Source organism: Egretta garzetta, unplaced genomic scaffold (assembly GCF_000687185.1).
Source record: "Egretta garzetta isolate BGI_Z169 unplaced genomic scaffold, ASM68718v1 scaffold304, whole genome shotgun sequence".
Lineage (NCBI taxonomy): Eukaryota > Metazoa > Chordata > Aves > Pelecaniformes > Ardeidae > Egretta > Egretta garzetta.
Window position 1 is genome coordinate 472,053 of NW_009259421.1, and position 11,702 is coordinate 483,754.

Genomic DNA, 11,702 nt, shown 5'->3' on the forward strand with positions numbered 1-11,702 from the left:
GGGGGGGAACGATGGCGCACAGACAAATGAAGTGACATACTTGTTCAGGATCATCGAACAGTTAATTTCGGAACAAAATGAGCTCCAGGCCAGAATCTGATTCAGCTGTCCCCCAGGGATTTTGAGATCCAGAGGTGAAAGAAACTTCAGAAAAGAGTGAACACTAAAAGTACTAGGTTGTAATCTAGTACCAGTAGTCCTAGATTACACCCAAATGTAAAGCAATCTGAGCTGCCAGTGAATTGCAGTGAAGATTAATTCCTTCAAGTAATGTTTTTTTTTTTTTCCAATTCTTAGCCAGAAAGTAAAAACAGAAACCCCTTAAATTTCAGAATGCTTTAATGGAATAAATTGAAAGATTGAGTTGAATACTTTGTCAAAACATGCAATTTGTCCCTAATACTAGTTACAGTATAAGAGAGAGTAAAATATAAAACTCTAATCCTGTTAAGCTTCCAAAGTAACTGCACTATGATACCTGTTTTTAAAAGAACTAATCCTTTGGAAGAAAAAATTGAAATGGTTGAAGGTGCTGTTGAACTTGGCATACCAAACAGAGGTCTAACTCTTTTACTGTTTTAAGTCTAAATATTTACCTTTTAAAACTTGGAACGAAAATAAGTTGATTTCTAAGGATTTAATACTGCATAAAAATGTGGTTTTTTTTTTTTTTTTTAAAGAGCCTGATGCTTTTTTTTTTTTTCCCCCTAAGAAGTGTTTTTTTTCATGAAACTATCGGAGATCAGTACACTTTTGAATTATGTAGCAGCTGGTACAGCTGTGGCCACACCTGAGCTGGGTTTGTGGGTTATCTCTTCCAGCTGCTTGGTACCATTCCACCCTTTCTCTGATCTCAAGGTGGGCTGACATAATTGTGCGTGCAGTTGCTCTTTAGCCTTTGCCTGGGCTAAAATAGGCACTGCAAAGTGTTTTGGAGAATAATTCAGGTTCTGGGGGATCTTTGGATGTCATCTGGTAGGATGTCTCCTGCTCCATGGTTAAAGCAGGACCTCCATCAAGGTTAGTTCCAAGCTAGAACTAAGGAAATCTTAAATTTTGACAAATGACAAATTTTGAGAAAGAAGACTTAAAGAACAACTACATGTTGGTGGTAAACCGCTGAAAAGGTAAGGTAGGGAAGAACAGGAGCAGTGACATGTTGCTGCCGAGCTCTTCCTTTGGCTGCTTGTAGCTGGAGCAGCCTGTCTGCCTGCAGCTCTGAGTGGTCTGAAGTGTACTTGCTGCCAGTTGGATTTTATTTTTACTGGATAGGTTCAGGAATGGGATACCCGAATGCCCGACCTACTGTGACTCATTACTACATTTGAGCAAATAATGAAGCATATTTCAGTATAAAAGCTTGTAAAGTGGATGTGGCATGTGACAAGTGCAGATGTTGCTCTGCTGGAGTTTTTTCTAAGCACGTTGGAAGGACTCTCCAGCATAAATTCCCTGATCAGTAAGCAGGCAGGAGATCAGAGGGGCTTTTCTAATGGGGTCTTTCATACTGTTGTTGTTTCCTATAACTGTCTGCCTGTTTTCTAGTGCTTCAGGAACAGGACTTATTTGTTGTTATGTTTTTAAACCCCAGACTTTTGTCCTCAAATTTGTTTTGGAAAATAGTCTACAGATGGATGACCACAAAGAGCTGGATTGTATAAGCTCTGTTTTCCAAGGAAATCAGGCTTAAATAGCAAGTCTTTCAAATGAAGTGATGCGGTGCTTGTTACTGAAGCCGGCAGGCTCATCTCCCAGCTGTAGTTAGGGAGCTATTCAACTTTTGGATAAAGTTTGGTTATATAAAATGGATCACAAGTTTCTGAAGCTCCTTAGGAACAGCACAGGTGGGGTTTGTTTTCTTTTGTTTTTAATGTTCTGGCAATGTGGAGAACTGAGAAACATCCTGGGTACAAAGAAATAAAAAAATTGACACATTCTGATAATCTTTAGCAATCTCCCTCTTTCATCTTCAAGTTTTCTGCTATAAAGGACACAAAGCAACTAGGCAAGTTTTATGACTAAATACTAAATGTTAGCTTTGTTTCCCTTTTTTCAGCTGCTGTTTGGAACTGGGGAGTGACAAGGAATCAAGCCTGAAGAGATTCACAGCGTTTCTGGTTCTCAGATTTATAATGCGTTCTTTTGGTTTTATCAGTCAGCTCTTGCTTTGATAGTGATGGATGCGCATACGCTGTAATTATGAAGTTTGTGCTTAAGAGTTTTACTGTGTTTGAAGACTGAGTCAGTCTGAAGGATCGCAGGTGTCCTTATAATATTGGTTAGGGTTTTTTTTCTTTTTTAATGACTGACAAGGGTGGCCCTCTGGGTATAGCATAAATCAGAACAACTAGTACTTGTTAGTGCCTCCGAGAGAAAGATGTTTGATCTGGCTACAGGAATGTGGCTTCTCCCCTTCGTATTGCCCAGCTGTCATGCGACTGGTTTCTCTCCTCTTACATCCAGAGGGTAGAGACAAGTCATAAAGTTGTGATGTGTTAGAAGTTGTTTCAAAAACTTAATGATGAAAAGAGGCTCACAGGACATATCTGACTTCACATTGTTCCCAATGCTGTGACCTGTGAAGAAAAGATCTTGTTTTCATTTATAAAGTGGAAAAGATCTGAAATGTTGAATAGCTGAAAACCGAAGTAGATATTGTTGTGATGAAATCTGCATCGTATTTTGAGTTGGAAATATGAGCATGAGAAAAATTGTTATGTAAGACTTCTTTTTTAAAAAGAATGCTGAAAGGGATGCAGAAGAATAGCGAACTATGTCAGCGAAAATCCAGCTTCAGAACATGAGATTTCAGTGGAATAAATTTCAACACTGAAGAATAAATGCAAGGTTTTATATTTATTCTGTATCTTCCCTCCTCTTGCCAGTAGTAGTTAATAAAAAAGTCTGTTGTCCTTCTGTCTAGAAACTTCCCACTTTATATTTTTAACTCTGAACAAAGCGTCAACAACAGAAAAAAAAATCTTGCTTTGGTTCATGAAAGACTTTTCCTAATTTTGTAGCTTTAGAAAGGATCATCTAGTCTGGCCTGCACCATTCAGGATTTCTTTCAGCAGATGCCTGCTTCAAATCTCATAGCGGTGGACAGCCTTAAAAGAAAACTTAAGTAAGGAGTAATACCTGTATTAGTGTTGCAGGCTGTGAATGTCTTGGCACTGTCAGAACAGCTAGAAAAAGCCCTTCTGTCAGATTCACCTGTGTGCCAGGCAAGGAGAGCTGGAGGTGGTCTGTCCACAGCAATTCAGCTCCACAGCCAGCACAAGAACAGAGAGAACGATGGAGTCCAGTCGTGTCTTGCTCATTCAGGTTTTTTCTACTGGAGACCAACAAACGAACTAAGCAGTGCTCTTTGGGATGTGCTTTGAAAATGACTGCCTCCAAAGAGTACTTGCTTACTTAAAACAGATACCAGTATAGTTGTCTATTTGCTGTTAAACCTGAGAGCGAGGGGCCAGTGCAATCTCTTCCTGCTTGGTTGTAAAGCTTGACTGGAGAGTCAGCTAGTTGTAGAGGCTTTTCCTACCGCTGTTCCCCAGGTGAGTGGAGAAGATCAGTCATGGTTGAGAACTTTGGAAGAGATGGTTTACTGGTTATGATTTTGAGACTGCTAGTTGATACTTGGTGGCTATTACGTGGTCAGTGCAATTTTAGGTCAAAACGCTTCTCCTGATTGTGGAGTTCAGTCTCTGATACTGGCACCCGCTGTTGATGTTGCTGTATTAGATTTCAGCAGTGTGAGGAAATGTAATCCAATGCAATGTCCAACACTGTCCTAAGGAAGAGAAGTCAAGCCTCATTCATGTGCATTTTCCAGGCCCAATACAGATCTGAAAACTGTAGGGGAGAAGCAGATTAAAACTTCCATGCAGTGTACTGTGATTTGTTGTTGTTGATGATTTTTTTTTTTTTTGGGGGGGGGCTTTTCAGCATGTTTCACTTGTCCATGTTTCCACTGTTTCTCAGATTTCTACTTCGTACATACCCGAGGCAGAGGAGGTGTTTGCTAGCAATAAAGTGGACTATGTGGATCTCTCCATCTTTCAGATAGCTTTAAGGCCAGTGTTTTTCATCTTAAAATTTGAGAGTGCTACCACTGCTGACCTTGGGGTGAGAATGAAGCACTCAGCATCACATTAGAAGCTTTTAGAATAAAGCTGGTCAATCACTTATCATGACACTTGTACTGTGTCTTCTGCAGTGTAGCCTCGGGCTTGTAGGCAAGGTTGCAGTATAAATGATAGTGTTAATACACTTGTTCTCCGGATTGATAGGCTGGCTGACAGTCTGGCACCCAGAGAGCTGCCTTTCTGTGTTAGCAAGTGTAAGCATGCAAATTTAGGCAGGATATTATTTGTACATGCGATGATCTCTTTACTGTGGGGCTGCTTAGATGAGCTCTTTACTGTGATGGAGCTGCATAATGTTGGGAGCAGGCTTTTCTGTTAAGAGAGGCTGGATTTACTGGGGTTTATGTCTCTTAATCTGCTGCAGTCTGACTGTATGCTTCAGCAGGTTTTGGGAAGGGTGTGAACGATTAGCAGCTTCACAAATTTCTCTCAGTAGTTGAAATGATAGTTAATTAATGTGTCAGCTTTAAAAGCACTCAAGAGTAGTGCAGACATGTAATAATAATGTTGGGCCTCTGTTAGAACAACCGTCTGGCAACAACACATAACAAAAATCCTTACCCCGAAGGACCCAACTTCCTGTATGCCTGGAATTACCTTAAATGATAGTGGAAATCAGAACACACAGAAATACTATTTCCTTCCAACATTGCTTCTTTGCTGAGATGCATCACTTAATACCATCATTAAAGTCATACCTCTGAATAATTTAAATGAAGTGCCCAGAATCCTGACAGGACAGTCCAATGCTTGGCCAGACTGGGAGCTGACAGTCTACAGTTGGGTCATGGTGGCTTGTCACTTTTAATGGGGAGGTGAGGTCCTAACTGGCATCTTACTTTTCTGATCCACACAGGGGAACACGTCTCTTGTGACGAGTAAACTGTATTTTTAGGGCACAACACTTACATAGTAGAAATTGGAGCTGGCGATCTGTCATCTCCTAATTATTTCTTTTGATGCCTCTTCAGACCCTTGTTAACTTCCTAGACATAATAGTAGACATGGCTACTTCATGTCAGGCTTCCCGCCTCCCACCCTTTTTTCATGAGCTGGGAAAACCAATTTCTGTGCCTGCATAAAAGTAAATATAATAATCTTTGCTGCACTGCTTCTCTCTCTTTTCCCTCAATAATTAATTAAAGCTTACAAAGTAACCTTGTTCTCCAGAGGGCTTGACCCCTTTCATATAGAACTCGATGAATTGGAAACTGGTTTATAATGTACCTGGTAGATGCCAATAGAATCTGCATTTGGCTGCAGATTTGAAGGGTCTGGAAATACAAACCTAGATTTAAATAAAAGTTGTAAAAGAAAGGAAGAAAGCTTTTTCCACCTAGTAGAAATGTCTGCAGCTGCAATCTTGCCTCTTACATGGTTACTTTTTTTTTTTTTCCCAAACATACCACAGCGTCTGGGATGAGTTTTCCTGCTTCAAGGCAGGCATTTTTGGAGGGATGGGCAGGATTGCCCTCTCTCCCTCAGTGTGAAAATGTTTCGGTTCAGAAACATAATTTCCTTCTGTTGTTTTGACCTGACTTTCTTTCACATGTCTGCACTGACCATGTCTTGCCTAATCTCAAAATTTTGATGGGAAAGCTTTGTGGTCTCTCTGCATGATCTTTTTTTTTTTTTTTGTGGTGGTGTTTTTTGTTTATAGGATTTTTCTTAATGAAAAGGTGATGTGTGCTTTTGCCTGTAAGCAAATTCTGCAGTGGTGGTGGTGTAAAAGTTCTGACTTCACCCCCCCCCCCCCCCAAAAAAAACCCCCCCCCCCCATGTCATTGCGAATCACGTGCCTATGCACTGCAGCCCAGTGGGATTGCACAGGAAAATCGGGTGTCTTGGTTGGAATTACCCAGTGACTAGGTTTTACTTGCTCTTTCAGTATTCTCTAAATTTCTGATTGGAAACCCCTAGTAATATATTTTCAGGAGGAAAAAGGCATTATAGTGTGCTTCTAGGGAACACATTTACCTAATTTTCTGTGTACATGTATAATTTTGACCTTCCACTGGGTTAGGAAGTAGACCCTACTTGACCTGTATGCAGGTTCGTAAGTGGATGTTTTATGGATGTTTTCCGCATCAGGTGGCATTTGCAGCCTTCGCACCACACAGCCAAAGTTGTATGGCCTTCAGTTCTATGTCGCTTTTGTTTAACAACCTTAATTGATTTTTGCAAAGTGTTCATGGCTGACTGACTCCTTCAGTTTTTCTGGAGTGGTACAGTGCATGGGATTATCCATGTGTAACACAGTGGAGCCTGGTACTTGGATGAACAAGTGTTCGCCCCGTAATTCTCCTTTTTTGGCACAGAGACCACTGTGTCTGGACCTGGGGTCTCCATGCTTGCCAGAGAAGCCTGCTCGGGAGAGGGAGCTGGCTCCTGTAGCCAGGTGTATGTCAGTGTGCAACTTGTTTCTCTCTTTTTCTTCCCAGCCATGTCTCAAGCTGTGCAGACAAATGGGACACAACCTTTAAGCAAAACATGGGAGCTCAGTTTGTATGAATTGCAAAGAACGCCTCAGGTAAAGAGCTGGCCTTTATGGCAAGGCGCTTTTTTACACATTTTAGAACATGAAGCTTGACGTTTAAGATTTTCTTTCTCCTTTAGGAGTGTTAACTGCCTATTTTACATTATAGTATATGTTTAAAAAGTCCTCTGAAAACAAAAGCTGTCTTATAATATTGGAAAAATAAACTGATGTTTGATCTTTATTTCTTTTTTCCTTCCTTTAGCAGCATGTGTATGTTTGATGTGGTTGTGTATTTGTCTTGTTTTGTCTTTTTGCTGTGTTTCTCTTTTAAAAGAATAGCAAAACATGCAGCCTTTGTGAGAAAGTTACTAAATTCCATTTATTTTACGCTAGGAAGCAATCACCGATGGCTTGGAAATAGTGGTGTCACCCAGGAGCCTGCACAGTGAACTGATGTGTCCCATCTGTTTGGATATGTTAAAAAACACCATGACAACAAAAGAATGTTTGCATCGCTTCTGTGCTGACTGTATCATTACAGCCCTCAGGAGTGGGTATGTAAATATTATTACAGGGAAAAGGGATTTCACTTAAGATGAAAATGTGATCAAGGAAATCCTCTAAGTCCTGGGCATTGATGTGGAACAGTTACGTGCCTCCTTTTTTTTTTTTTTTTTTTTTTTTTTTTCCAATCCAGTAACAGCAAAACAAAAATACACCACATTACTTACAAAATGAGTCTCGTTTGTCTTATTCTTCCTTTTCCTACTAATAAGTTGCAAATTGTGTGGCCTTCCAGCAGTAGTCCTGCTTCCAAGCTTCACTACTATTTCTGATAATGGCAATTACCTGTGTTCAAGAGGTTACACTTCATTTGCTATGCCTGTATAAATTCTGATGAGTAATTAGCAAAAATACATTAGAGGAAAACAAGAAAACCATCAGGAGTAAAGATGCCAGGGTTTCAGTTATTGAGGCCTCTCTTCTTACAGGAAAAAAATAGTGTGAACCTGAAATTTTAGTTAAATGAGGACAAAATGGTAGGAAGGACAAGACTGTTTTAGTTTTCCTGGTAATAATTCGTGCTTGAACTATAGAATAGGTTCTTCAGTCTCTGTTTTGTCTTGTGAGTGCTAGGAAGACTGTGCCTTAATATAATCTGCACTAGGCATGCATTTCTTCTAGGTGAAAATCCATCCAGAGGGTTAAGGGAAGAACTTTTTTGCAGAGTGGAACTTTTGAACTCTTCAGTCTAAATACAGTTTGCTCAAACATACTTTAAAAAAAAAAAAGTGAAGCAGGGAGATGTATGTTTGGGGGTTTTGTTTAAATATCTGGAACTACCTGGTCTGTCAAAAGATAGAAGCCCCATTCCAGATTTACTATAAATATTGAGTCTTGGAGAGCACTTTCACTAAGAATTACAGCATTAGGGCAGACTTTTGTTATTCCTGGAGAGTTAGTATTATTTTCTGCCTTCTTGTTTGTGTCTAGCAACAAAGAATGTCCCACGTGTCGTAAAAAGCTAGTCTCAAAAAGATCACTGAGACCAGATCCCAATTTTGATGCTCTCATCAGTAAAATTTATCCAAGCCGAGATGAATATGAAGCTCATCAGGAGAGAGTGCTAGCAAGAATCAGCAAGCACAATAACCAGCAAGCTTTAAGTCACAGCATTGAGGAAGGATTAAAGATTCAGGCTATGAACAGGTACGTAATCCACGTAATTTGTCCACGTGTAACCTTGTTTGCCTTAACACTAAAAATACACAGTGTGTCCTCACTCCCTGTATAGCCTGAGATTCCTCTTCTCTCCGCTGAAGTCTGCCAAAACAATTTTTAACCTTCTGTCTGCTAATAGTAACCTTTTTATCACTCCCTGCAACTTCTGTGGCAGCCTGATGTAGACAGCAGATTTCAGTTTAGCTTTATCAAATTATGGCTATCATGTCTTAGATAATAAACTGCAATACAATGAATCCTGTACCAACATATTGCCATTACATGCAAATAAATGCACATCATGCTGGAACTTAGGTTTTAATTGCATCTTTTAATAAGCAAGAATTATTTATTTTTTTTTTTTTTAGTATCTCTGAAATATTTTGTGGTTGTGCATGCATATGTCTAATTTCTGGCATGAAAGAGCCTGGAAGAGGAAGGAGTTGTACAAGCAGTGGGCCTGTACGCTGGGTGGATTCTGAATGTGAATTAGCATTTATTTCTACCTATTTCTGATCAGGCTACAGAGGGGCAAGAAACAACAGATCGAGAATGGCAGTGGAGCAGAAGATAATGGTGACAGTTCACACTGTAGCAATGCCTCAACACACAGCAATCAGGAAGCGGGGCCTAGTAATAAGAGGACCAAAACATCGGATGATTCTGGGCTAGAACTGGACAATAACAACACAACTGTGGCAATAGACCCTGTAATGGATGGTGCTAGTGAAATTGAATTAGTCTTCAGGCCTCATCCGACCCTCATGGAGAACGATGACAGTGCGCAGACAAGGTACATGTCTTCTATTGCTCTTCATGTATTCTGCTGTTATTTTCTGTTGCTTTTGGTTTCTTCCACTCCGTGGGGCTTTTAAAAATCAATTTACTTGGGTCACACCACACCCTGTTTAAACATATACACTCTTTCCCTCTCCCCATAGCAAGTCTGGTAGATGGTACTGCTCAACTACTATCAGGAATACAGTAACAATCTGTTTTAAGCTTTTGATCACAAATAAAGATGGCTTTAAGGGTTTCTATAGCATTGAAGTTCACAGTAGGTGGTAGGATGATGGTATAATATCAGCCCCTTTCTACTTACTGTAAGATTCTTTGGGAATAAACAAACCTTGCATAAGTGTCAGCAGTTTTCGGAGCAGCTTTGTGTCAGTGGGATTTGTGGGCTAGAAGCTTTTCCTGGCATTTTTTTTCATGATCCAGTCCAAGCACAGACTACACATTTTGGATCATAGCAATGAGCAGTCTCACGGAGTTCCCTTAGACCTCTTCCTGGCTCTCTCTCCTGATGAGTTGTCCCTCTGTAGTGCCTATAAATATAAGTTTCAGCCAGCTTTTCTTTGGGTTTGGAATTGCAAGGGAGTTCTGGGGGTTGTTCTGAAAGGCAAAGGGAAAGCTAAGCTTCTAGGAGAGGTCTCTGCAGCATTTGTGTCAGCCTTTAAGTCCTGCTTGAAGAATTAAAGTGTGTAGTTCTTGCACCTTACGGCTTTCTGTCCAGGTACTTGAGACTGTATCTATGCTCAGAAGACATCAGCAGTCATGAATAGTTCTCAAAACCCCTTGACAATCTGTTATTAGGTTTTTCATTTTAAGCAGATGACAGGGCAGCGTGTTGTCTTTTCTCTACAAAGAGCAGGAGGGCCTGGGGGAGAAATGTCAAAAAGATGTGAGGGCATTTTGGAACAATACAATTTGGTAAGCTGCTCACACGTTCTTAGGTGAAAACGATTAATATTCTTGTTTGTGAACTGTCTTTAAAAGCCTTTTCACACTTGATGCTTAATATTTGAGGGTGTTCCAGATGTCTTTCCCTGTACTTGCAACTCAAATGTCTTTGATTATCATTGTGGTTGTTGTCACAGATACATCAAGACCTCAGGCAATGCCACTGTTGATCACTTGTCCAAGTACCTAGCTGTGAGATTGGCTTTGGAGGAGCTTCGTAGCAAAGGAGAATCAAACCAGATGAACCTTGACACGGCCAGTGAGAAGCAGTATACCATTTACATTGCTACTGCCAACGGGCAGTTCACTGTAAGTAGAAGGTCTTCTAAGAGTAAAACTGCGCATCAATACATCTTTGGTACAGATTTGATTAAAAGCCACTCAGCTGGACTTTTCCTGAGTTGGCCTAGGGATAAAACTCATAGCACCAGGTTGGTTGTTTAGAAGCAGATTAACTCCTTTGTGGGAAAATGTATACAGCAAAAGTTTGGTTAGTAGAAAAGAAGGCATATAAATTACTTGGGAAAAATCTAGTGATGCTAGCAACTACTAGCTGACTTAAGCCATTATCTTACAGTCAAAATCGAAGAAGAAAAAATTACTTTCTCTGAGAATCTTGTTTCAAGAGCAGATAGGAAGCATCTATTGTAAGGTGGCATTTCTCCACTTCTGTGTAGGCTTCTAATATTCCACTCTGAAGCACGTGTGAGTACGCTTGGGGAAGAATCCCTCCTCTCAGCTGCTGACTTCAGAATAGATGGGTACAACAAGGCAATACCGCAATTAGATTGAACTCTGAGGCTGGTCTTTCTTACACTTGGGCATTTATCTGAAACCAAGGCACTGAGTAAAATCGGTCTTCTGGTTAAGAGATAGGCAGATGCTTTGCAACAGGAGTCTATGTCAAAGAGCTTTCAAACATGGCTACCGATTGTCCCTTCGACAGAGGTGCTTCTGGTGTACATACACATCTACTACTCACTCTGTTTGCAGAGAGAGGAAGGAGAAAAATTTCACTTTATTTACAACTATATTCACTTTGCAAAACTGTTTTTCGGTGCTGTTTCAGTGGGATCAGCAGGAGTTCAGAATAGCTTGCACTGTTGCTTTTTGAGGCTGAGTGGTTAGCTGGTATCTCGTTCCACACTATCGGTGACTTCTTTAAGTCGGCATATGCCTCTGACTTCAGTGGTTGTTGCTGCAGTACTACCTGTGCAAGCAGTCAGATTTCATTTCTGTTTTGGTGTTCTCTTCTAGGTATTAAATGGGTCATTTTCCTTGGAACTGGTCAGTGAGAAGTACTGGAAAGTGAACAAACCCATGGAACTGTACTATGCGCCAACAAAGGAACATAAATGAGCTATGCTGGAAAACTGAGATGGGACTAGACTAACTCTTTTTATAGCTATGACTTCTTTAATATTAAAAGAAGGCACCACCATTATCTTCATGGACAATACACGTGATGCCTTCAGGCTCTCTCAGTATACTTATTAACATGATTAGACAGTATTCTGGGTTGTATTTAATTTAGTCTTTGCTTTGGGTTTTTGGCTTTTCCCTAGGAGACTAAATGATCTTCTCCAGTGCATTCCAGTCAGTGTTTGACATGC

At 40.3% G+C, this 11,702-nt stretch overlaps 1 protein-coding gene across 1 annotated transcript; it reads left to right on the forward strand.

The window, feature by feature from the left end:
- Positions 1-6,588: 6,588 nt before the first annotated feature.
- On the forward strand, positions 6,589-11,702 carry RNF2 (ring finger protein 2). Its single transcript, XM_009636901.2, has 6 exons — positions 6,589-6,675; positions 7,018-7,178; positions 8,119-8,334; positions 8,867-9,139; positions 10,227-10,398; positions 11,347-11,702. The coding sequence occupies exons 1-6, from the start codon at positions 6,589-6,591 to the stop codon at positions 11,446-11,448; spliced, it is 1,011 nt and encodes a 336-aa protein (XP_009635196.1). The 3' UTR covers positions 11,449-11,702.

What these genes read in the sequence shown, in the direction of transcription:
- RNF2 (XM_009636901.2), top strand. Translation starts at nt 6,589, where the DNA reads ATGTCTCAAGCTGTGCAGACAAATGGGACACAACCTTTAAGCAAAACA. An exon ending in AATTGCAAAGAACGCCTCAG is followed by an intron (nt 6,676 to 7,017) that starts GTAAAGAGCTGG and finishes ATTTTACGCTAG; the next exon opens with GAAGCAATCACCGATGGCTT. An exon ending in GATGACAGTGCGCAGACAAG is followed by an intron (nt 9,140 to 10,226) that starts GTACATGTCTTC and finishes TTGTTGTCACAG; the next exon opens with ATACATCAAGACCTCAGGCA.